This window comes from Alosa sapidissima, chromosome 20, assembly GCF_018492685.1.
Source record: "Alosa sapidissima isolate fAloSap1 chromosome 20, fAloSap1.pri, whole genome shotgun sequence".
NCBI lineage: Eukaryota > Metazoa > Chordata > Actinopteri > Clupeiformes > Clupeidae > Alosa > Alosa sapidissima.
Window position 1 is genome coordinate 27518302 of NC_055976.1, and position 23239 is coordinate 27541540.

General features: G+C 46.9%; 1 protein-coding gene across 1 annotated transcript in view; it reads right to left on the minus strand.

Moving 5' to 3' along the window:
* elf1 (E74-like ETS transcription factor 1) overlaps nucleotides 1-15946 on the minus strand; it is a 33945-nt gene extending 17999 nt beyond the window's left edge. The window contains 4 exon segments of the mRNA XM_042073983.1: nucleotides 11987-11996; nucleotides 13217-13269; nucleotides 13415-13525; nucleotides 15868-15946. Coding sequence (XP_041929917.1) covers nucleotides 11987-11996; nucleotides 13217-13269; nucleotides 13415-13525; nucleotides 15868-15946 — 253 coding nt within the window.
* Nucleotides 15947-23239: the final 7293 nt, after the last annotated feature.

Here is a 23239-nt window from a genome sequence, read left to right on the forward strand (position 1 = left end):
GTGTGTATGTGTGTGTGTGTGTGTGTGTGTGTGTGTGTGTGGTGTGTGTGTGTGTGTGTGTGTGTGTGTGTGTGTCAAGTCTTCGCTGTTGGCTGTTAGTCACTGCAAATGTTATGATTCGGACATCTTCAGCATATGAAGGGACGCCCAGTAGAGTACACTCCTCAAGACCACAGCGGTCCTGTGGAAACCAGACTACGTCATACTGGAGAAATGGAGTGTGTTTTGTTTGTGTGTGAGAGAGATAAATTGATTGAGAGATAGAAAGAGAGACAGCGTGAGTGTGTGTGAGAGAGAAAGAGAGTATGTGAGAGAGAAAGAGAGAGAGGTGAGAGAGAAAGAGAGAGAGGGTGAATGTGAGGAGAGAGAGAAAGAGAGAGAGCGAGTGAGAGAGAGAGAGAGAGAGAGAGTGTGTGAGTAGAGAGAGAGAAAGAGAGAGAGAGAGAGTGCGAGAGCGGGAAAGCGTGAGAGGGAGGGGCCATGTTTGAGGGTTACTCAATGCACAAGCCTCCACAGAGCAAACAGTGACAGCCTGCCTCCACAGCAGGGCTGGGGCTCTGGCTCTTACGGGCAAGTAGAGGAGAGGAGAGGAGAGTAGAGGAGGAGAGAGGAGAGAGGAGGAGAGAGGAGGAGAGAGGAGGGAGAGGAGAGGGAGGAGGAGGGAGGGGAGGGGAGGGGAGAGGAGAGGAGAGGAGAGGAGAGAGAGGAGAGAGGAGAGGAGAGGAGAGGAGGAGAGAGGAGGAGAGAGGAGGAGAGAGGAGAGAGGAGAGGAGAGAGGAGAGAGGAGGAGAGAGGAGGAGAGAGGAGGAGAGGAGGAGAGAGGAGAGAGAGGAGAGGAGAGGAGGAGAGAGGAGAGGAGAGGAGAGGAGGAGAGAGGAGAGAGGAGGAGAGGAGAGGAGAGAAGAGGAGGGAGAGGAGGAGAGAGGAGGAGAGGAGAGGAGAGAGGAGAGGAGAGAAGAGGAGAGGGGAGGAGAGGAGAAGGAGAGGAGAGGAGAGGAGAGAGGAGGAGAGAAGAGGAGAGGAGGAGAGGAGAGGGGAGGAGAGGAGAGGGGTTATGAACACTGCTGCAATGATGTGGGAAGCGCTCTTCTCCTTTACTCCTGTCACTCACGTCACCTCACGCACATCAGAAGAGACCATTTGTGTCCTCTCTCCTCCTCTTCTTCTTCTTCTTCTCTCTCTCTCTTTCTCTCTTTATTTTCTTCAGTACGTTCCTAACCACGTCAGACATTTTTTGTTCATAACATTTTCTAGCATGTAGCAACCACTTGGAAAAAGAAATGTACATAAAGACTTCAGTCTTTGACACACACACACACACACACACACACACACACACTCTACCGACTCGCACAAATTTTACACGCTTCCCAACCACAGACACTCAGTGTACAAATATGCATCCCCCAGTGGAGGCCAGTAATGTCCTCCAGCCCACTGCCTCACCACCCCCTCGTCGTCCGCCCACCTCAGCTGAGCAGGGCTGAGCTCATTGTTGACCATGAAAGGAGGTCCTTTAAGCCAATTGAATGAGGTAAGCAGTGACTCACTCGGCCCAATGTAATGTAATGGATGGGGGGCTGCACAGGGACATGCAAACATGGAGAGCGACTCGTCTGTGGACTGTCCAGTCACACGAGCAGGGGGAAACAACAACCAAAACAAATGTGAGGGGGGGAGGGGGGAGTCAAATGAAGTTTACACTGGAGATGCAATGGGGGGGGGGGTTGTAAGGAGAGGGGAGGAGAGGAGGATGGAGATGAGAGGAGAGGAGGAGAGAGGGATGGAGAGAGAGAGGAGAGGAGAGTGAGAAGAGGAGAGAAGAGGGAGATAGAGAGAGAGGAGAGGAGGGGTAGAGAGAGGAGAGGAGGAGAAAGAGGGGGTGGAGAGGAAGAGAGGCTGGAGTGAGCCAAGTCATCTGATCCATTCCCACACCAAGTCAAGTGAGCTCATGATTCAAGTGCCATCAGCAGTTTTTTCTGAGAGAGAGGGAGAGAGAGAGAGCAAGACATCTCAAGAGGCTCTTAAAATAGCCTTGAATCTAATAGAGGCCCTTTTTTCCTCCTTTCTTTCTTTTGCTCTCTCCTCTGTTGTTGTGTTCTCTGGTAGACTGAGGGCAGAGACTAGAAAGGGAGAGAGGAAGGGGGGGGGGGGGGGGTATTTCCTAAGGGGGCAAGGGGGCAGGCTGGCATTCCTGGCATTAACCAAAACAGAATGTTACCAAAGTAGTCCAGTGTTCTAGTGTCTGGTGTTTTGCTTGCTCTGGCTTTATTTCTTTTTGTCTTATGGCTTCAACATGGCCAGTGTGTGTGTGGAGGGAAGTGGGCATCAATCAGGTTGGCATAAATCACCATTACATCATACCCAATCACCCCCTACCTCTACCAGAGCTTCTGCCAGTAATCCATCAGTCCTCAAATGCAGACATCACCAGGGGATGGCTAATCATCATAGCACACACACACAAACACACACATACACAGGGCCAGACCGATGAGTCACTATTGAAACTGTGGCCTCATCATCATCATCATCTCTTTCTCTCTTTCCCATCTCCCCTCTTCCTCTCTCACTCTCCATCTCTCTTTTATAAGTCTCTTTCTCTCTTTTTCTCTAACTCTAGCTCACTCTTTCTCTCTTTTTCTCTCTATCACCAACTCTCTTTCTCTCTTTCGTATCTCCAACTCTCTCTGTCTTTCTCCTCCTGACCCACAGAGACTGGAGAGAGGAAACAAAGACTAGGGAAAAGGGCAGCCAACACAGACAGGGAGAAAAAAAGCACACACACACACACACACACACTCTCTCTCCTCTCTCTCTCTCTCTCTCTCTCTCTCTCTCTCTCTCTCTCTCTCTCTCTCTCTCTCTCCTCTCTCACACACACACACACACACACACACACACAACACACACACACACACACACACCACACACACACACCACACACACCATCTCTGTCCAGGACAAAGCCCCTTGTCCAAGGTCATCTGACAGCATCATCAGCTGAAAACATGGGGGGTGTGTGTTGTTTTCTCTCTCTCTCTCCTCCTCTCTCTCTCTCTCTCTCTTTCTCCTCCCCTCTCTCTCTCTCTCTCTCTCTCTCTCTCTTTCTCCTCCCTCTCTCTCCTCTCTCTCTCTCTCTCTCTCTCTCTCTCTCTTCTCTCCTCCCTCTCTCTCTCTCTCTCTCTCTCCTCTCTCTCTTTCTTCTTCTTTTTTTCACACTGTGTTCCTAACAGGAAGTGACTCAGTGGTCCTGGGTCCAGTGAGGGGTTCTGTGGCCGCCTGATATGGAACAATGGCCTCCAGATGAAAGGGCCCGAAGAGAGGCTGGCGCATAGAGGAGAGGAGGAGAGGAGGAGAGGAAGAGAGGAGGAGAGGAGGAGAGAGAAAGGGGGACCGTTTGTTTTCTGGCTGTGGCCAAAGAATTTCCCGCTAACAGAGGAGGGGACTGCATCACGCAAGGCTTAATTGTCGGGATAAAATTAGAAAGGGGAGAAAGATGTTCTAGAAAAGTTTTAGACTGCAAAAAAGATGGCCACACGATGCAGCGGTGCAGGAGAAAGTTAATTAGGTGGTGCATGTCTGTTAGCACATTCAACAGAGAGAGACACACACAAGCAATGAATGCATTACCTAAACAGCAAGCGGAAGAGGGCTGCACAAACAGTCTGGACAGTCTTGAGAACACTCTTCAATACTGAAAGAATACTACACAATCAGTCTTGAATGCAATACTGACAAGTGAATAAAGTGACTGCACAGTGACCAAAAATAAAAACACTTTTTTTTTTAATTCGGCTTCTATTCTTGGCATTGCATGACAGTATGCATTCGAATGGCACGACACCCAATCGTAAGTCATTGCGTGTAACACACTCTGACACGATGCAGTGCACATTTTGGGTTGCCAGGTCTGGGAAGATATGCGCGGAGTTAATTAAGAGGGACAAGGGTGTCCTCTAATGGCAACCAGCTGCTGGGGACGCGGCCCTGGTGCAAAGGGGAAGAAGAATCGTCCAAGAGGGACAAAATGTGTGCGCAGAACAGAAAGCAGAAGAAACAGTACACAAGCACTACCCCAAACTCTAAACTAAAGAGCCTGAGAATCTGGTGCAGTCGTGAAGGCAAATAAAAGAAGATGTCGAAATAACAAGCACACATGTACACACACAGAATATCCCTCTAGCTAGATTTCTGAAGTGTGTGTGAGTGTGAGTGTGTGAGTGTGTGTGTGTGTGTGTGTGTGTGTGTGTGTGTGTGTGTGTGTGTGTGATTTGGGTGCTGTGGGGGGGTAGGGGTGGGATGAATGGAATTTAATCTGATCTCTTGTGAGGCTTGTACTTTTCCACTCCCCCTGAGGCATCTGAGGAAGAGACAGGCTGTGGGTGTGTGTGTGTGTGTGAGAAAGAGAGAGGGAGAAAGAGAGACAGAGAGAGGAGCACTCCACGCCCACCTGAAACAGTGAGTTGATGTCACCACACACACGCACACACACGCACGCACACGCACACGCACACACAGATGTGGGAGGCTGGAGCAGGCCAGGGCCCAGGTGAGGTGAGTGTCTGATTAAAAACAAACCCAAGGAGCTGCAGCTGCATGTCGGATCACGAGAGCACACCAGACCAGACCAGAGCCGAGCCGACGAGAGGAGACAGGATTGCATGGCACGGCGCTGCATGCTTGGCATTCATGCCTTTGCTCCCCTTTAACTGGCTTTTTGTGTCCACACGTTAAATAAGCAACACATGGCATCCGGAATTGTGCTCCCATTGCAATGAGCCTGCAGTTACATGGGCCGTTCTCATCCAAGAAGACACATGGTCCTGATAGCACATGCATATTTTGTTAAGTGAGTCAGTGAGTTGAAATGCAGATTAGGTTTTTAACGCCTCTTGTGTTTTACACACACATCCACAGAAAGTAATTAGCGTACTATGCGTGTGCAGTGCAGGATAAATAGTGAGACATGACAGCCTTGTAAGATGTGCAGTACCTGGGGTCACCATGTGGGGAGCACATCAGCCAGAGCAGGAGTCTGACATCAGCAGTGCTCCCATCAGCCTGCATAGCATACATACTCCACATGCCTCTCCACATTATACAACCACATCCACACACACGCACGTCCTGCTAACTCCGCTAATGACATGGCTCAATAATATCGACTGCTGGCAGCTTCAACAGGCACCCAGATAGGCTGTTCACTGAGGCTTCTTTGCAAGTTAAACAAGGATGTTTTTTTATCTTCTAATATGGTTTTCTAATAGTTTTGTTGTAATATAACCGTGTTTATAACCCGTATGGTACATAACACTATGGATGATTGGCATGCAAGAGCAGTTCTTCTATGAAACTTCTTGTGTCTTTATGATTCTTCTTCAGGTGATCTCTTTGTGATGTGTATGTTTGTCTGTGTGTGTGGGGGTGGGTATCGGGTGAGAGAGTTCGGTTTTAAAGAAGAAAGTTCGTAGTTCGGTTTTAAAGAAGAAAGTTCCAAAGTTCGGTTCCATTTGTGAGGTGTGTGTGTGTGTCTGTGTGTGTGTGTGTGTGTGTGTGGAGGGGGGGGGGGGGGTATCGGGTGAAGAAACTACAGCATGTGTGAGGTGCCAAAAAACCCCTTCCGTCACAAACTGACCTGTGAATCTTGCACTGACAGGAACAGCATCACTAAGCTCTGGGTTTGCTGCTTCCTGTCTGTTAGACCACAGTAGAGATGAACACTTCTCTCTCTCTCTCTCTCTCTCTCTCTCTCTCTCTCTCTCTCTCTCTCTCTCTTACACACACTACCACAGTGGAAACTTCTCTAAACCTTCCCCACCTTCCCCACACACACAGACACACACACACACACACATACACACACACACACACACACACACAGACACACACAAAAACACACACACACACAAAAACACACACACACACACACACACACACACACACACACACACACACACACACACACAGAGAGAGACACAGACACAACTCAAACTCGCTCAAACTAAGTGATGTCTGCACCTCTCAACATGCACTTCCCATGCACTTCCTTTCTCCCCTGGTTCTACTTCCTTCTAGAGCCTTCTGCTTCCACCACTATCTCCTCCAACAACACCCTGTTGCACTAGTGCACAAGCTTCTCATCCTCTGCTAGTCTTGTAGTGTTTGTATAGCAGTATGTATTGTCTACTAAGTTCTCATTTCCTCATTTTGTTGCTTTGGATAAAAGTGTCTGCTAAATTAAGAAATATAAATATTCCGCACATTTCACGACATTCTGTCGTTCTAATTAGTAAGAGTTAAAATGAGAGACTTGCTTCAAGAGACTCAGTTAAAAAAGGAAACAGGTGAGTGTGTACATGTCAAGATGCTTTTAGAGAACATCATGTAAACCTCCACCAGACTAGAGCACCAAACCACCCCTTACTCATTTAGTACTTCAAAACCACCAACTCAGCTGCGGTTTCAGTCGAATTCTGAGAAATGCCACACTTGCACACTGTATCAAGCAGATCTCCCCTCAATGTTCCGTCACTCAGAGTGGTCGAATCTTGCCTTTTGATCACATTCTCACTTGTCTTGTGCATTCCACTTTTACTAAAAAACAAACAAACTCAAAAACACTGTGAGACTCCAACCCTGAGAACAGTATTATATTGTGTCACTCAGGCAAAAAAAGCACACTTGCATAGCATGCTGACAAAAAAAAAAAAACTGACATGCAAAAACAGAACAGGGTGCACCCATACTCACTTCCTCTCGCAAAATCTCCCCTCTCTCACACTTCCCCGGCCATGGTGGATCTTCACAGTTGACGCACGTCACACTCAGCTCAGGCCTTTTGAGGCATGCTAAACATAAACTACACAGTCTGTGCTTTACCCAACAGATAAATCATCATGACCCACCAGCTGGGGCGAGTATTGACCTCCGACATCGAGTGATGTGTGCCACACGGAGCACAGGGCGAGATCTTCGGCACGGCATTGAGCCATCTGCACCGCTGGGGCTATTTCTACTATGTGGCAACTGGCCGCAACACCGCGGACAGGAAGGACCATGACAGTTGTGAAAAGGAGACAGGAAGTTGCTGCGAAGGCACAAAAAAGTGCAACTGTCCTCAGGACCTTCTGACTGCTCCAAATAAGCTCTAAACACCACATCTATCGCCCAGTTGCTCAGGTGTTTGTACCTCATTTAGTCACTCTCCAAAGTATACACACACCGCATGCCAATATTTCACCACTTCTATGGACTGACTGGCTTCATGTGCATGTTACAAATGGGTTCTAGTCATTCTGAAAATGTTTAAAGACACCAACAGCAATCGAAAGGTCAATCCTACATGGTATTAGTTTGTGTTCAGTACTATATGGTAGCAAGACCAAATCAAACAGCATAAGGAATGCACCAGGTTCATTAATAACCGTACAGTGGGTTGGCTGGACTCTGGCAGAGTGTTAGAACAGCACCTTGCCATTTTGGGGGGAGCTGGTGGAAAAACACTGGGCCAGTGGTTAACTGCAGGCAAAACCACACACTCCCGCACTATCTCAGCCAAACCAACTGTACCTCAGATGCCTTGGTGTTGGCGATGCCGGCCGTTAATTTTGGCTCCTGCACCCGGAGAGCCGTCCCTGGCGCTCGATGGATACCGGTTGATCAAGAACGCTTCCCAGCAGAGTCCAGGTGGTGAGATGGGTATCCACATTCGTCCCTGGATGCAGACCTGAGAAATTCCCCTACAGATGGAAACCTGTTAGTTAAAAACAGCTGTTTCCACTGTAGATCTCTCCACTCACGGAGTTGAGCAATCCCTTGGTCTCGTTCTTTTTTTGGCGTGGCTACCTTTGTAGATGTGTTACGCAAAATAGGTTGTGGCTTCAACTGAAGGCACAAAGTGGGAAGGACTGACAAATGTTTACCATTTTAAAAGCTTTCAATCATGAGGAGGTTAATCTGCGATCTGCTGTAAAGCGACAAACACCACCATCTACACTCTCCACCCATCTACACTCTCTACCCGTCTGTGTAGGTTCATACCGAAACCAACATGTCTCAGCGCATTTGTCAAGCAGGAGGCGTAGGAGGCAAACCCAGAGAGAGAGAGAGAGAGAGAGAGAGAGAGAGAGAGAGAGAGAGAGAGAGAGAGAGAGTGAGTGATTATGTCCCAAACACATCAACAAAACATGCCCCCTCTCTTATGCCTTTACGTAGCCTTGGGGTGAAAAACGCAAAGACAACCCTGGGGTCACTTTGACTCTGATTGACGCCAACTTTGCTTGACTTGGTGACACGGTAGTGTGGCCGATAAGGGCTTTCATTGAAATCTCTCAAGGTTGTTATTGCAAACAGCCGAGGGGGTTGTTTTGCAGTGATGTATATAACCCAAGCTCAAGCAGGGTGGGACACTCTATGAGCACCTTGTGTTGCACACTAGGCTGTCTGTGTGGCTGACTGTGCTGTTCTTTAGTCTGCAACAGCCTTGGCTCACTTTGTATCGTAGACCATGACTAGTATTTTCAAAAGCCAGCCACATACCGAGCATGTCTGGACACAAACTGTCCAGTGGCAGGCATGCTGCATTCATCTTCAAAAGCAACCATTTCAAACGAGCCCACCAAGTAAGCTCAGCACACTACATTGCCATCAAGTAAGCTCAGCACACTACATTGCCACCAAGTAAGCTCAGCACACTACATTGCCACCAAGTAAGCTCAGCACACTACATTGCCACAAGGAGTTTGTTTTTCTTCTTCTGCAGATCTATCACAGTACACAGACATCTCTCTCTTTCTCTTCTCTTCTCTTCTCTTCAGATAATGAACAAAAATGAACTCTGGCTTTCCCGCCAAGCAATGTCATCTTCTATAGCACACCCACCACAGCTAAGCAGTAGAGTAAAACAGGCAGACCATATCAAGTCATTTGAGAAATATATAGTCTCTTGTGTTGTGTCTACGAAACGTAATGAGGAGACATGAGGTTTCCTCTGTCTGGACTAGATATAAACCACTGACACCCCTTTTCTGACAGAGAGTAAACACTAATAAAGCCATTGATAACTCAGCGCATGACTGATCTGATTACCAGCTAATTAAATCTGTTTGGTCAGAATGAGATCCACCACGGGTAGAAGGAAAGAATGGATGCAAGAATAGAGCCAATATGGCCACACAAGTACAGGTCTCAAAACACAACAGACACACAGTATACAGTAATAACTCTGCTATGCTCTAAATAACACAATGCTTCAATACATATTACAGTAGAGGTTTGAAAAAGATTGTTCTTATGACTACAGGCAGTGAAGTGGAGCCACCATTTTGTTGTCCAGAGATGAAAGGCAGGTGGTAATGACTGTATTTTGAGTGTGTGTGTGTGTGTGTGTGTGTGTGTGTGTGTGTGTGTGTGTGTGTAAAGGATACAGGTCAATATTTGAGGAACAATGTGAGCCTTTGCAAAGCAGATCGTTTGCTTATGATAGCAGGAAGAAAGGAGAGGCCCACAATATGGCAGCACACAATAAAATAGAGAGCATGAGACGAGAGCTGCATGGAGCATCAATAACCTGCTAGTCAACCAATCAAAACAGGGCAAAATACTTCTCCAAATGAGAACCATACAGCCTTCATCCAAAGAGTCTCAAGGAAACAAAGTCCAGAGGGTACAGATACGTGTGGAATCCCTTTAAGGGCCTGAGAGAAAACTCATGTCAACTATACGATCCACCTGCTGCTAGCACAAAAAAAATGGTGACAAATGCATTAAAGTGACTTGTTTTAGTTCAGGCAGTCAACAAGTCACCTGGGGATCAGGGCCTCGGCTCATGCAAAGGAGAGAGGTAAACAAGGCGCGGCCGTTGCCTAGAGACCAGCTTATAGGATAATTGTGAGAGCAATAACGAACGGTGCTGAGAGAGGACGAGGGAAGGAGGGCGTCGATCTCTTAGGAGTATGAGTGAGCGACCAATGACACAGAGAAAAGGAATTTGGCGAAAAGAAAGGAAGGACAAAATGGGAGGAGACTGCAACAACAAAACATGGCCACTTGTTTATCACCGAATGTCAAGCCGCAGAGATATCAGACCACATTTCTCCTCAACACCGAAAGGAAAGATAAAATGGCCAGCATGATCAACTAACCATTTACTACATTAGATACCAATGCCCTTGGCATCGTTTAAACAGTTGGTGAAACGCAAAAAGCTCATTTGTTACCACACATACCTTACTACACACACAATAACTACCACGTGGCACCTTGACACTTTCAGTGATGGAGACAGAAATACAAATAAGCACAAGGGAACAAACACAGGATTTAAGAATTCTGCAGGACTTTTTACACTGCTGTAATCTTACTCCACTAACAGCGTATCACGCCCACATACAAGTGCTCCCACGCCTCGCATAGACTCACTCCTCGACCAATGTGACCTTTATCACTGTTTGTGCATCAGTGCTTCTTCACATCAGAGATTATTCTGCCGCGCTCTGCATCTACTCAGCTTCCTTCGTTGGCTCGGCTTGGATTCCCGCCATCATATGCATTATCTACAGTTCACTATGACTTCCTCCCTCATCTGTTAACCTATAGGGTTCAAAACAGCAACATTAGGTTCCTTGGTGGTAGCCGCGATAGCTAGCGCCAGAGTCATTTCTCGCTTCGCAGGCTCCTTTTGGCTCATATTCGCCGCACTCGGGCCACGTGTGAGCTCCGTGCTAACGACACCCTCCATCTCCCTCAGTCGAGTTAAAGCAGCACTTTACACTTTGCTGGCCTCTTTGATGGCTGACTACGCCTGTCAGAAGAGATCAGAAGTCAATCCATAACATTTAGGATTAGCAGGAGGTGTTGTATGTATATTACATGCTACCTATGCAGGCACGTGACACATGCAGAAACAATCCTATAGGTCACCCAATGCCAGGAGAGGAGAACAGAATGTTTTTCTTTTTCTTTTGACTGCTCAATCTTGTATAAGCGGGTCACATTTTAGGAATTTACTGGAAAAGGGTTTGACTTTGGACTACTGTGTTTCACGTGACATTTTTGGTATATGTGTCAGAGCAAAAAAGGGCAGGAAACACAAGATGCAGTTTGTTTGAAGACTCTAGTTCATATTATGTACAAAGTACCAGGCCATATGATGTATTTTTTAAGGCATGTAGACTAGTCAGTAGGAAAAGTACTGTGCTAAAGGGGTTAAATGTTCTACAATAAATGTGTCATTTTCTAATAGCATCAGGCATCTTTATACAGCCTCTATGGTTTAACAAGGAAGTGGTTAGTAGTCAACTTTATCACTTGGTGTCCTAAATTAGAAATAACCTGAGCACAGGATGTGCCATTGCGGCAAACCGGTGCAGGCATGTGTGTAAAACACTCGGAGCAAAACAAAGAGCTTTTTCAGGCAGGGACCCATTTGTGAAATGTTTATCTGTGGGAGTATCTCCCTCTCTCCCTCTCTCTGTCATGTGGAAACACACACACACACACACACACACACACACAGATAAATTAACTTACCTGGCCAGAAACATTCTTTGCTGTTTCCCCCCGCCCCCAAACCCTAAGAGACCGATTCTGTGTGTGGAATTCCTCCCCCTACAACCGCCATGCCACTTCAGTGGCACTGTGCCCTGCCAGTGCCCGTAACCCAACCTCCATGCCACTTCAGTGGCACTGTGCCCTGCCAGTGCCCGTGACCCCCCCGCCCGCCTGCCCTTTCCGTTGGTATGTCCTGACTCCACCCTCTAGCCGCGGTGGCGTTGCATTATCCCGGGCCTTATCAGGATGGCCGCCATGACACCATGACGTGATGCGCCGCGGAAAACCCCGCCTCGATATTATGCTCCTCTTCAGTTGCTGTGTGCATCACGAGGGCTTGTGGACGAAGGCTGGTCCAGTCCTTTAACTCTAGACCTCACTGGCAGCCCAGGCGTCTGCCTTTACCACGCTGGCTCCAAAGCCTCCTCACCAACTTTGCCCTCCTGGCAGCTGCAGACCAATAAACTGGAAAACTGTCTGAGTGTGGACAAAGGCAGAGTTGGAGGAAGGGAGAGAGAGAGAGGCAGGTGGGAGAGGGCTGTTGAAAAGGGCCACACAAACAAAAGGGTCTTCTTTTAGGTGTACACAAGGCCCGGTTCTCTGTTTTGTTGAAAGGAGAGTGTATACACTGCCGGGAACACACTGGCAAACAGTCCACATTAAACAGGGGATGGGATGTGTGTGTTGAAGGGGCCTTGGGTTGGGGTTGAGGAGTCATGTAACTACAAGCCCAACCGCCGGGAGCATACTCCATGCACAGAACATATCCCACTCTTGCAATCTGCCTCTCTGTGTCTGAGATGAGATCGGCAGCCTGTGAGTGTGGCGGGTGGTGGGATGATAAAGGTTCAGATTCTCGGGAAGTGAGAAGCTCTTCTTCATAACAGGAGCTGCCTAGTCTGAGCTTGCTTATGAACTCAGACTCTTGCAACACAGGGAGAGTGCGTCGGCCTGGTGGGTGGTGTGGGTTAGGACACAGGGAGAGCTCGTGGGCCTGGTGGGGTAGGACAGCAGCAGTATGGAAACTCAATGCAAATGCCCCTGGGAGAGGCAGCAGAAACACAAAGAGCTGACTGACTGCATCTTATGACCACACAGGCCATGGGTGAGGTCCTTGGGCTCATGATGGGTGATGTGTGTATGTGTGTGTGTGTGTGTGTGTGTGTGGGGGGGGGGGGGGAGGGTCCAAGACAAAAGTCCAAGACAAAAACAAAAAACTGCTGAGAGAGACCTGAGCACTCAGCCCTGAAGGCTTTCCCACACACCGCTCCCAAGCAGTTTTTCAAACGTTTCTTTTTTTTTTTCTCCATGATTTTTCACAGTGATGATGATGATCCACTGACATTCTGAACTCCAGACTTTAGAGCATCCAACAGAAAGTACTCTAGCTCTCAAACGCAATAAACCAACCTCCCCGCAGGACCTGAATGAAGGCAGCCTCTGTGCTGTACAGCTCTATCGGCTGCGCATCCCCCACATTGCCTGGGAGGGCTTTGATTTCATGCAGCCCACCCTTCCTTCTCTGGAACCCCCCCCGAGACACATCCTGTCGGTGCCCTGATTCTAAAGCATCGCACAAACACACCGAAAAGAGCTCACAACAACACGTGGCTTCTTCGATCTTTCATCATGTTTCTTCAAACAGGTACAGTCGAGACCATACCTTGCTCTTCTTCCAACACTTGTACCTCCTTGACTTACGCCGTTCACTGTATCCTTGGCCTCATAACCCGCCCACACATACGTTATCAACCCCTGATCAGTTTTACAACTGGAAAAGCATAACTCAGTCATGACCAACAGGTGGGTGAAGTCCCATGGTACGCAATAAAACTCCAGGAGCCTTACTTGACATACGTACCTGTCTCTAGACTCCAATACCAGTTATGCAACCGGCCCAGCAACACAGTCGTCAGGGTGGAGCGAGCCGATTGGCTCAGTCTGCCTGCTCGGAGGGCGACCCAGCCCTCTACTGTTTGTTCAGAATGCCAATAAGGCCAAAGCTGTTTAAGTCTCAATCTCCACACCAACTCCTCCCCCTCCTCAACCCCAACCACCTCCTCCTCCCGCTTTTAATGATCTAGTTACAGGCAGCAACTTGTTGTCAGAGTATTGTGTGTACAGGGTGTGTGTGTGTGTGTGTGTGTGTCTGAGTATGTGTACCCAACTCTGAGGCACGCCCGGCCTCGTGTGACAAGAGGAACTCAGCCACCCCCGCGGCCCCCTGCCCAACCCCCACCCCCCTCACTCGGTCGCTGCAGCATCCCCCCCTCCCCCCCTGAAGACACAATGGCATTCAGTCAGGTGCTGCTGTCTCTGGCAGCCAGACCAGGTGCTCAGCTTCATTTACAAGCCAAATCAGAGGCCTGCATGGCTGGGCTGCGCGAGGCGTGGTGTGATTAGAAAGATATCCAAACAGCCTACTAGATCTACTCCCTTTACAGATGTCAGCTCAGCTGTGGGGGAGATATTTAGAAAAAGAGGCAGGAAAGGGGGGGGAGGGCTATCCCGTTTAGACTACTTGTTGCACTTGTAGCAAATAGTTGGTGTCGCAGTAAATGAGTGCAAAGGAGATGCAAGAGATGTTTGGTGAGATACCAGTGAGAGCGCAATGTAAAATAGAAGCATATTAATTATATCAATCTCAAGATACTGACACAGGATTTATTTTAAAGGCTTATTTAGAACTGCAAATGTTAAACTTGTTAAAATAAAGTAAATATTTAGTCCACGAGCCAAGATCTCTTGTGAACACATCACATGACAACCAATATCAACCCCACGGCCACTGCATGCACGTCAATTAAACTATCTTGTGTGTGGATGGTCAACTCATGTCCAACACTCAAGAGGAACATGTTTGCGAGAAAGAGGAAGCACACCTGACCTGAACATTTCAGATCACAAACTCGCACCAACGCCATCACAAAACCCCATCTCAAATCACATCTTTCACCCCCGCACTGATACCAGCCATGTGAAAACCATTTGAAGCATAGATGAGCCACGTTGGAAAAATGAGATGGACAAAGCCAAGGGACTTGTTTATCACCTCCCCGCCCACATTAACAGTCAAAAGAAACCTGCCGATGTTCGGGCTGAGCAGGATGAGCAACATTCATCTCTGAATGTTCTGGTGAGCTCAAGCTCAAATGAGCCGGGCTGAGCTTGATAAGCCGTAGCCCTTCAAGTGCCAGATGAGATGCCACGCACATGAATGTGGCATGAGACGCCACTAATCTGCCAGGCAACAGAACGGCAGATTGGGTTTTAGCAGCACCTGGTGTTGGGAAGCGTGGCTGGGTGCGTGGTTCGCAGAAGAAACTCTATAGTTATAGTTCTCGTTTCCACACCAGCTACCCACAAGCCATCATGTGGGCTTGGCCTGGGACTTGCAAAACACGAATCCCAGCCTACTTCCAACTACCCATATATGGTAATGATTCTTCAGTTTTAAAAAAATGAACAATTAAAATGTTGTAAAGACGGAGCAAAACTGCAATGCATGTCAGAAAGAGTGGAAACTAGATGACGAAGAACTTCCGAAGACACGTTGCATTTCACATTATATGAAAAGTGTGCCATGACGTGTTATGCATGGTGAAATATAAGTCTATAAAAGCATTTGCCAATATCACTGAACATGATGCTGTGACATTATGTCCTTTCAGTTGCTGCACAAGACTTTTTAAAATAATAAAAAAGATGTCATATTTTCATAAAAATCATTGAACGTCAATTCAGGTTTAAACAGGGGTAATAATTTCTACCAGCAGATTATTGTAAGAAACACACCGGCATTTAAACTCCATTCAATACAACCAAAGATCCTTAATATATGCTTTATCAACCGTCTCTGATACAACCAAGCTTCAATTTGCTTGATTAGATGAACCTAAATATAAGAGTAGGAGTGTAGAGTCAAAAGATCAGGCACCAACCTCAGATCCACGGGGCTTGCGTGTCAGTCTCCATGTTTGTGAAGAGAGAGGTGTCAAGATGGGTACGGCGCACCAAAAACACAGAGAAGGCCACAAAAAGAGTGAGAAAAAGCAGCTGGTCAAGAGAAAAGTAGTCCAAGGGTGTGCCTAGAGGTTGGTGAGTGGCATCGCAATTCTGTTGAAGAGGAGCGACCTGTTATTGCCCTCTCCCCCTCGCATCAGCCAGAGATAAAAAAAAAAAGCCCCAACAAACTGAAACGAGCGTGAGAGGAGAAGAGAGGAGAGGAGGGGAGAGAAGCGAGCGAAGGCAATGGCTGCTGGAGGATTTTTAGTTTCAAAAGCAGAAGTGTAGTGAAGCAACTTGCCCTCTCACACTGAGTCACCGACACCAACAGCCATTGGTGCGGAGGTGGGAAGGGGGCGGTGGAGGGAGCTGAAACTCCCGAGGCCATCCAATCAGAGGCCAAGACAAGCCCAATATGCAAATGACTTTCAGGTGAGCTGTGTCAAGGCTGGCGATTGGCTGCAGCCTCCAGCCTGGCTCCAGCCTGGTGGTGGGAGGGGAGAGGCGGGAGGACAGAGTGACACTCAAGACAACACCTTGAGCAGTTGGGAAAGGCAAACGACTCATTTCTGCCGAGGGAAAGGAGTGCCAGGATCTGGCCTGCTCAGTCACCCACTATTCAGGAGGGTGACGCGTGGACTTTGACCCGGTGCCTTCACAGCACCACAGCACCAGATCAGCCCAGCATGGAGCAAAACAACACAAGCCCCAAGGCCCCCAGCATGTGGGCCCAACCATCGAGGAACAGGCGGACCGAAGTGGTTCATGATCCCATCTATGCAAAAGATTCTAAATCATAACCCCCCTACACACACACACACACACACACACACACACACACACACACACCTCTGCCCTGCATCTCAACCTGCTGACTTTAGTCAACTGCAGTGCAAATAATGGGTTTGTAGGAGCAGATGAATCGGGGGAGTGGCCCTCGAGAGCACAGTGAGAGCCATAAAACAGCCATTGTGTTTGACCCAGGAGCAAGATGAAAGCCAACAACAGAGGCCGTAAAACACACGCACACACACACACACACAACACTCACACACACACACACACACAGGCATAGATACACACACACACACACACAGGCACAAACTCACACACACACACAAAAGTATGAATCAAAACAAAATCAAAAGTATGATGGTGGGGGGGGGCATGACTACCATGCTGTTTGGCAGCTGGGTCAGGTGTGTCTGTCTGTGTGGTTGTGCGCAGGAGAGAGAGAATAGAGAGAAAATGTGTGTGTGTGTGTGTGTGTTGACATTTAGCTAAAGGCTCATGTGTTTCTCCCAGTGGTCCTTCGTGTTGCCCAGCGATGAGGTGAGCACACCTGTCCACTTCAGCTGGAGAGCCCTAGATGACCAATTACTTTCAGATGACACCTGGAGCCTCTGACTAGCTCACTAGCCCCCTTTTTATCCCACACGCCCAATGTGCAGGTGTCGGGGGAGGGAGAGGATGTATCAGGAGGGTAGGGAGAGTCACTGTTAAGCACTTTGGGTGCCTTGATGAAGCGCTATTTGAAATACATATTTAATAACAGTTGTTGTTGTTGTTGTTGTTGTTGTTGTTGCTGCTGCTGCTCAACAACATTTCTACTGTTTTAACTGGGTATATAAGTAAAACATTATATATAATACATATAATGTAGTGTATGTACTGTATTCATGCATGTGCATGTGTGTGGGGGTGTGTGTGTGTGTGCTTAAGTGCGTGTGTGCTTGTGTATCTATGTAGGCTACAATTGTCGATTGGACAAAAGTGTCATATAGTTTATGTGCGTGTACTACATGTCTGCATGTTTATGTGCATGTACTATATGTCTGCATGTTTGTTTGCATGCACTATATGTCTGCATGTTTGTGTGCGTGTACTATATGTCTGCATGTTTGTTTGCGTGTACTATATGTCTGCATGTTTGTTTGCATGTACTATATGTCTGCATGTTTGTGTGCGTGTACTATATGTCTGCATGTTTGTATGATCATCTGTGTACAGCATGTGTATGTGTGGGCTGTTGTCTAAGTGAATATCAATAAGTGCTGGTTCTTTGTACCACATCTTTATCTGACACGATCCATCTGACAAACAGGAAACCAAACGCTAGAGCATGGTTGGGGGGAGGGGGGGCTTCTCAGTATGGCAGGCTTCAGCCACAGGCCCCAGTTGCAGGGTTTAACATTGCATGTGTGTCATTAGTGCATTCAGAATAAAGACCAGTCTCCATCAAGCCTAGGTGTTAAGTGGAAAAACAACCCTGACAGTTCTTTATTAAGTCATTAAGCCCCTAATCTAGCCGATGTTAGAGAGTTCTTGATCTGACGCGCATGCATAAACAAATCATGCTGAGCTACTCAGAGTATGCTGAGTAACCAAGTCAGAGAAAAATGCCTCCCAACGCTGCCAGTTAAATGGCAAAAAAAAAAACAGTTGCCACAAAAACAAAAAACAGTTGCCAACACTAAAAAAAAAAAAAGGATTTCCAGTCTTGTTTTGATCACATTGCAGCGTTACGGTACGTGTTAGTAAGAGAGCACGTGCGGCGCCATTTATGAAGGGAAGCTTTGTGACCAACCAGCGCGGGTACTTCTCTCTCTCTTTCTTTCTCTTTTTTCTAAACAAATAAACGGGCGCAGAAATGAAAGGGCAAATTTAATAGACACATTAGGTCATATCTGGCTCATGCCGTCCGGCCTGCAATCTGCTCCCAGGCAGCCTCGTTAGCAGATGCGACGGAGGACATTCTGTTCCACCTTTTTCAGAAGGGCTCGCGCGCAGATGCCAGAACGATTCTACACACGATCCTCCCTGCACGCATGGCGGGGAGCACCACGGCAGAACGGCAGAACAGCCTGGAGCCCGTGAACGCAGAACCCTGGATTTCACAAATTAACTGAAGGGCTTCAACAGGATTAAACTCATCAACTTGCTAATAAGTACTGTACATAAATATAATTGGTAAATAAATGCTAAATAAATAAATAAGACATAAAATGGTGGTCCATCTGTGATGCTTGTTTGATGGGGTAGAGGAAGTGAGCGAGACAGTGCTTTAAAGTTTTAATGAGCAGTTCCTGACAGCTCGGTGTCATCGTTTGACTTCAATTATCAACTCCCTGCCCCTGCCCATGAATTATTCCCTTTTTGATTTTAATGCAGGCGGATGAGTAGCCCTCTCAACAGAGAACAGTGTGTGTGTAAAGTGGGATCTTCAGATCATGTGTTGGGATACAAAAGACCGTATTATGAAGCCAGTGCAAGTTTGAATGAGCCACGGATACTCGGAGGATAAGACTGATCATGGCGGTGGATTTGTTTTCACACCTCACTAGAGGGTGATGGTAGGCTCACACCATGTGCCGAGCCTCACAGATGAGGGCAGAGTTAAGTCATGTGAACGGGCTGTGAGAGCATGCAGTCAGTGACACACCTTTGCCTCCCGACCTAAAAATAATGACGAGCTAAGCTAAGCCTTCGCTCAGCATTACCACACGCCAGTCCAAGCAAAACAGCATGGGCCCACAAAAACCCCTTCATTTTTCTGCTACGTGCCCAGATTTAGAAAAGCAGACACCACATCTTACCCCCAAAACGCTGGTGCAACTCATGTTGTGTCAACTGGAGCTATTTTCTACTCCAACAACCACTCACATAGACCATGTGTAGCTATGTTTAATAAACATGCCAGTCTAAAAAGAGTGTATTTTAATGTTTTTTTTATTTATTTTTATTTTAAAATAAATCTAAAGGCCTTCTGATCATTGTTCAGCCTTCCACAACATACAGCCTGAAACACTTGGTATATTGTTTTGGGAGAGAAAGAGAAAGAGACGGGGCCGAGTGGAGCTTTAATTAGACCCACAGAGATGGAGCAAGCATGGACAACACAGAGATGGAGCAAGCATGGACAAAAACACACAACACATTAAAGGACGTTAGGCTCTTAGAGCCCCCCCAATTGGGGTAGAATTAGTATCAATCACAGCATGTCAAAGGTCATTACTGAGTGTCATCATCACCACCACCATTATTCTTCCTGCCTACTTTCTTCTGCACTGTCACAGCCGAGAGTGCTCGTATAAAAAACCTTTCATTTTCTGGTTCACCGCCTTCCGTTAAAGAGCCCGAAAAAAAAAAGAAGCTCAGGACTGTCCAAGCGGCCCTTCCAGCCTGTGGCTCGTCAACCTTGACTGAGGGCGATGACGGAGCCGGAGCGAAGAGTGTTTTTACGCCCAGAGCTACGAGACAAAGGAGAGTGCAGGAGGGCAGGCGGTAGGTAGCGCAGTGGAAATTCCATCGAGCGGCGCGCACAAACACACAGAACACAATTGCTGAGTCATTGCCTTTGCTGTGTCTGTGGTCTGCTGTTATATGGCATGTTGACCATAATGTTACACCTCAGGTAGGTCACCAGCACACATATACAGTTAAGGGTGATTACACACACACACACACACACACACACACACACACACACACACACACATACACACAAACACTATATACACACACACACACACACACAAACTACATACACAAAGTGTACAATAAACAGAAAAACAATCTCAGACAAAACAGATAAGCAGACATATTCAAACACCTGGAGGTTGGCGTTGTACTGACGGGGTCATCAAGGTACTAACGATGGTATAGTGTGTGCTAACTCTGGCCAAAAGGCGTTGGCTGCGTGGATCGTGTTGCATATACACAAAGCAAGGGGGCAAAGACCTGGTGGAAGTGAATAAGGCCGTGTTGAATTATGGACACATTGCTTTGCTCAGATTGCCATGGTCCCTTCAGCTAGACAGCAATGACACATGACACGTGCTGGTTTTCTCTGACAATGGCATGTAAGGGCCAGAACGGGCCAAGAATCCTGAAGGTGCATACATACAGGTTAAAAAAGGCCATATAGGGTCCATGAAAATGGTTTGCAGCACAAAACGATTCAAATACTCTTCTCTCAAATCAGTTATGTTCAATTGTAGAATTGTGGGAAGTTATCAGAACATATGTGATGCTTTAATTTGAACTACTAATTTCATTTCACATAATTGCACTGCTCATTAATGGGCATGGTTTTGCACACTCAAAAGAGTTTTCACTTGTGGAGTGAGATGTGCACTCTCAGGAGAAAAGGTTTTAGCGGCTTATTTCCTGACATTCCTCTTTTACAGTAGTCTAAGGTGGCCGCCACCCACCCACAAATAGCTAAATAACCGTTTATGTTTAATACTCAAATATCAAGAATGGTTATTATGCCCACTCCTCCCACTCCAATATTACTTCACATTCACAACCCAAGTTACCAGTGTTATCTTCATAGGGCTCCGTTTTGTAGTTATCCATTATAGTGACATAAATCATGCACTTCTGTGGGCCAATGCTTTACCTCACACACCGATAAGCTGAGGGAGTGTTGTGCTGGGAGTTGGTTTATTGGAAAGGCATATTATAACCACCTGTTTAAGACCATGGAGCTTACATTCTCTCACCCTTCCTTCCTCATTAAACATTGAACACATCTCAAGGCCAACATTCCAGACAGTTCACATCACATCACGTGTCTACGGTGATACATCGGCCCTCAGTCTGACCAAAGGTGTATTTACGTTTCCATTTATTCGTTTGGAAGAAGCTTTTATTCAGAGCTGGGCCAAAGTTCAACACAAGGCATAAAGCTGATAAAAAAATGCCATCCTTGCCAATATAGCCCTGTTTCCATTTATTCCTACCAAGGAGGACAGACATTATCACTTGCAAGTCCTTGTGTGTGTGTGTGTGTGTGTTTATGTGGAATGGGGGGGGGGTGCAAACTGTGACACAAATGAGCTACACTGTAGATGAAGCAGAGAGTCCCTTTATGTATGTGAGGGAGTGAAACTAAATGAAGCATGATCAGATTTTCAAACAGCAGGTCAGATGCTGAGGGGATAGATTTCAGGAGACGTGAGCAAATAAGGTGAGGCATTTCCCACATCACATGGGACTTACGTCACTCATTCCAGGATTCATGCCGACAAGAGCTGGCACTGACATCTTATAGCACACAGTGTTGACAGCACACATCTGGATGATGAGGTTCACGCTGGCAGATGGAGCTGACTGCTAAGGACTGAAGGCCCCAGTGGAGTCAGTTGAAGGTGAGATGCCGCATGCATCCTTGCTAAAGGCCAGGTGTGCAGCCTATTCCGAATAACCTATAAAGCTTTGATGACACATGATGTCATGATGGTGATCGACCACCCTGCAGGATGTTCCACTGGTCCAGTTATAGCCTTCAGGTTTTATGGTCCTGAAGGTGGTTTGACAAGCAAAGATGGACACCACCCTGACTAACAAAAACATGGCAACATTTCACTCCTGCACATCTAAAATTTCCCTCGGGATGAATCAAGTATCTAACTACCGGTATCTATCTATCTATCTATCCCCATCCAAGACATCCTAAACAGTCTAAACAGCCTGAGAAGGCTGAGTAAACTAAACCTGCAGAGATGCATGAAGTGCCTTTGCCAAGGCCTTTTTTTTATAGATTCAGATATGCCTCAGAGTGAGTTTTTACTCCAAGGACACAGTCTACTGAAAGCATTATGCCACATGAATACCTAACAGTCAACAACAAGCCTACGGGAGGAACAGGCCATTATAATAAAACTGCTATTCATGTAAAACAAACTTCTGTTTTTTTTTCAGGTGTCAGCATGATGAAAGAGCACCCTAATTCATTGTACAGTACGTGTACAGTGTTCCCATTGCCTTGCTGTCGCCCTGTTTTTACTAGATGTTATGCTTTCTCTATGCTAACACATTTGCCTGTTTAGCCTCCAGCCAAAGCTGAATGAATCAGTATAGTTCTTTGGGGTAGGAGTTATTATCAAAGGCTGTAAAAAAGCACAACAAACATTTCTGCTGTTTGACAAGACTACCTTGCTTTCTGACACTGGAACTAAGGCACACAAACAAAACACGTACACAGGCACAAAAAAAAAGCCTTGTACAAACAAACTCCTACACATACAGACACAGACACGCACCTACACACACACACACACACACACAACCGATTTATGCTCTGTGGGGTGGGCAAAGAGGAATAACTGTTGAGACGCTTCAGTGTGGTTAGCTGCTGCTGCGCAGTGCTGAGTGCCCTGCACTCCACGACCCCCCCACCTACCCCCACCCCCAACTGACACAATTAGATCAAACAGAAGATGCACAGCAATCCTGCGACAAATATACCCACGCAACCTCAAGACCTAGAATGCCCGAAGCGGTGAATTTCCATTCAGACAGAGTTGTACACAGTGCAACAATCCTTTAGCATGTGTCATAAATGTTTGCCATGATTATGTAAAATACTATGAGCAACCCATCATGGGTGCGTTATATGTATTACAGCTATGTATCAGGGATAGTCACTTACCACTTAAGCACACTGTTCATTAGGGTGCATGTGGAAACTAAAGTTTACAATATGGTTCAATTCAATGGGCTATATTTCTCAAAAATAACACCAAAGCACTTCTGAGACGGCAGCACAATGAGGAATCCTGAGGGGTTATTAATCTTTAAAGGGTCACATGACTCGCTGTGTGTGCAGCAGAGCAGACGAGAGGGCAGGCATGGGGTTACACGTGGAATTTCCCTAGTCTCCCTATCCCCTGTG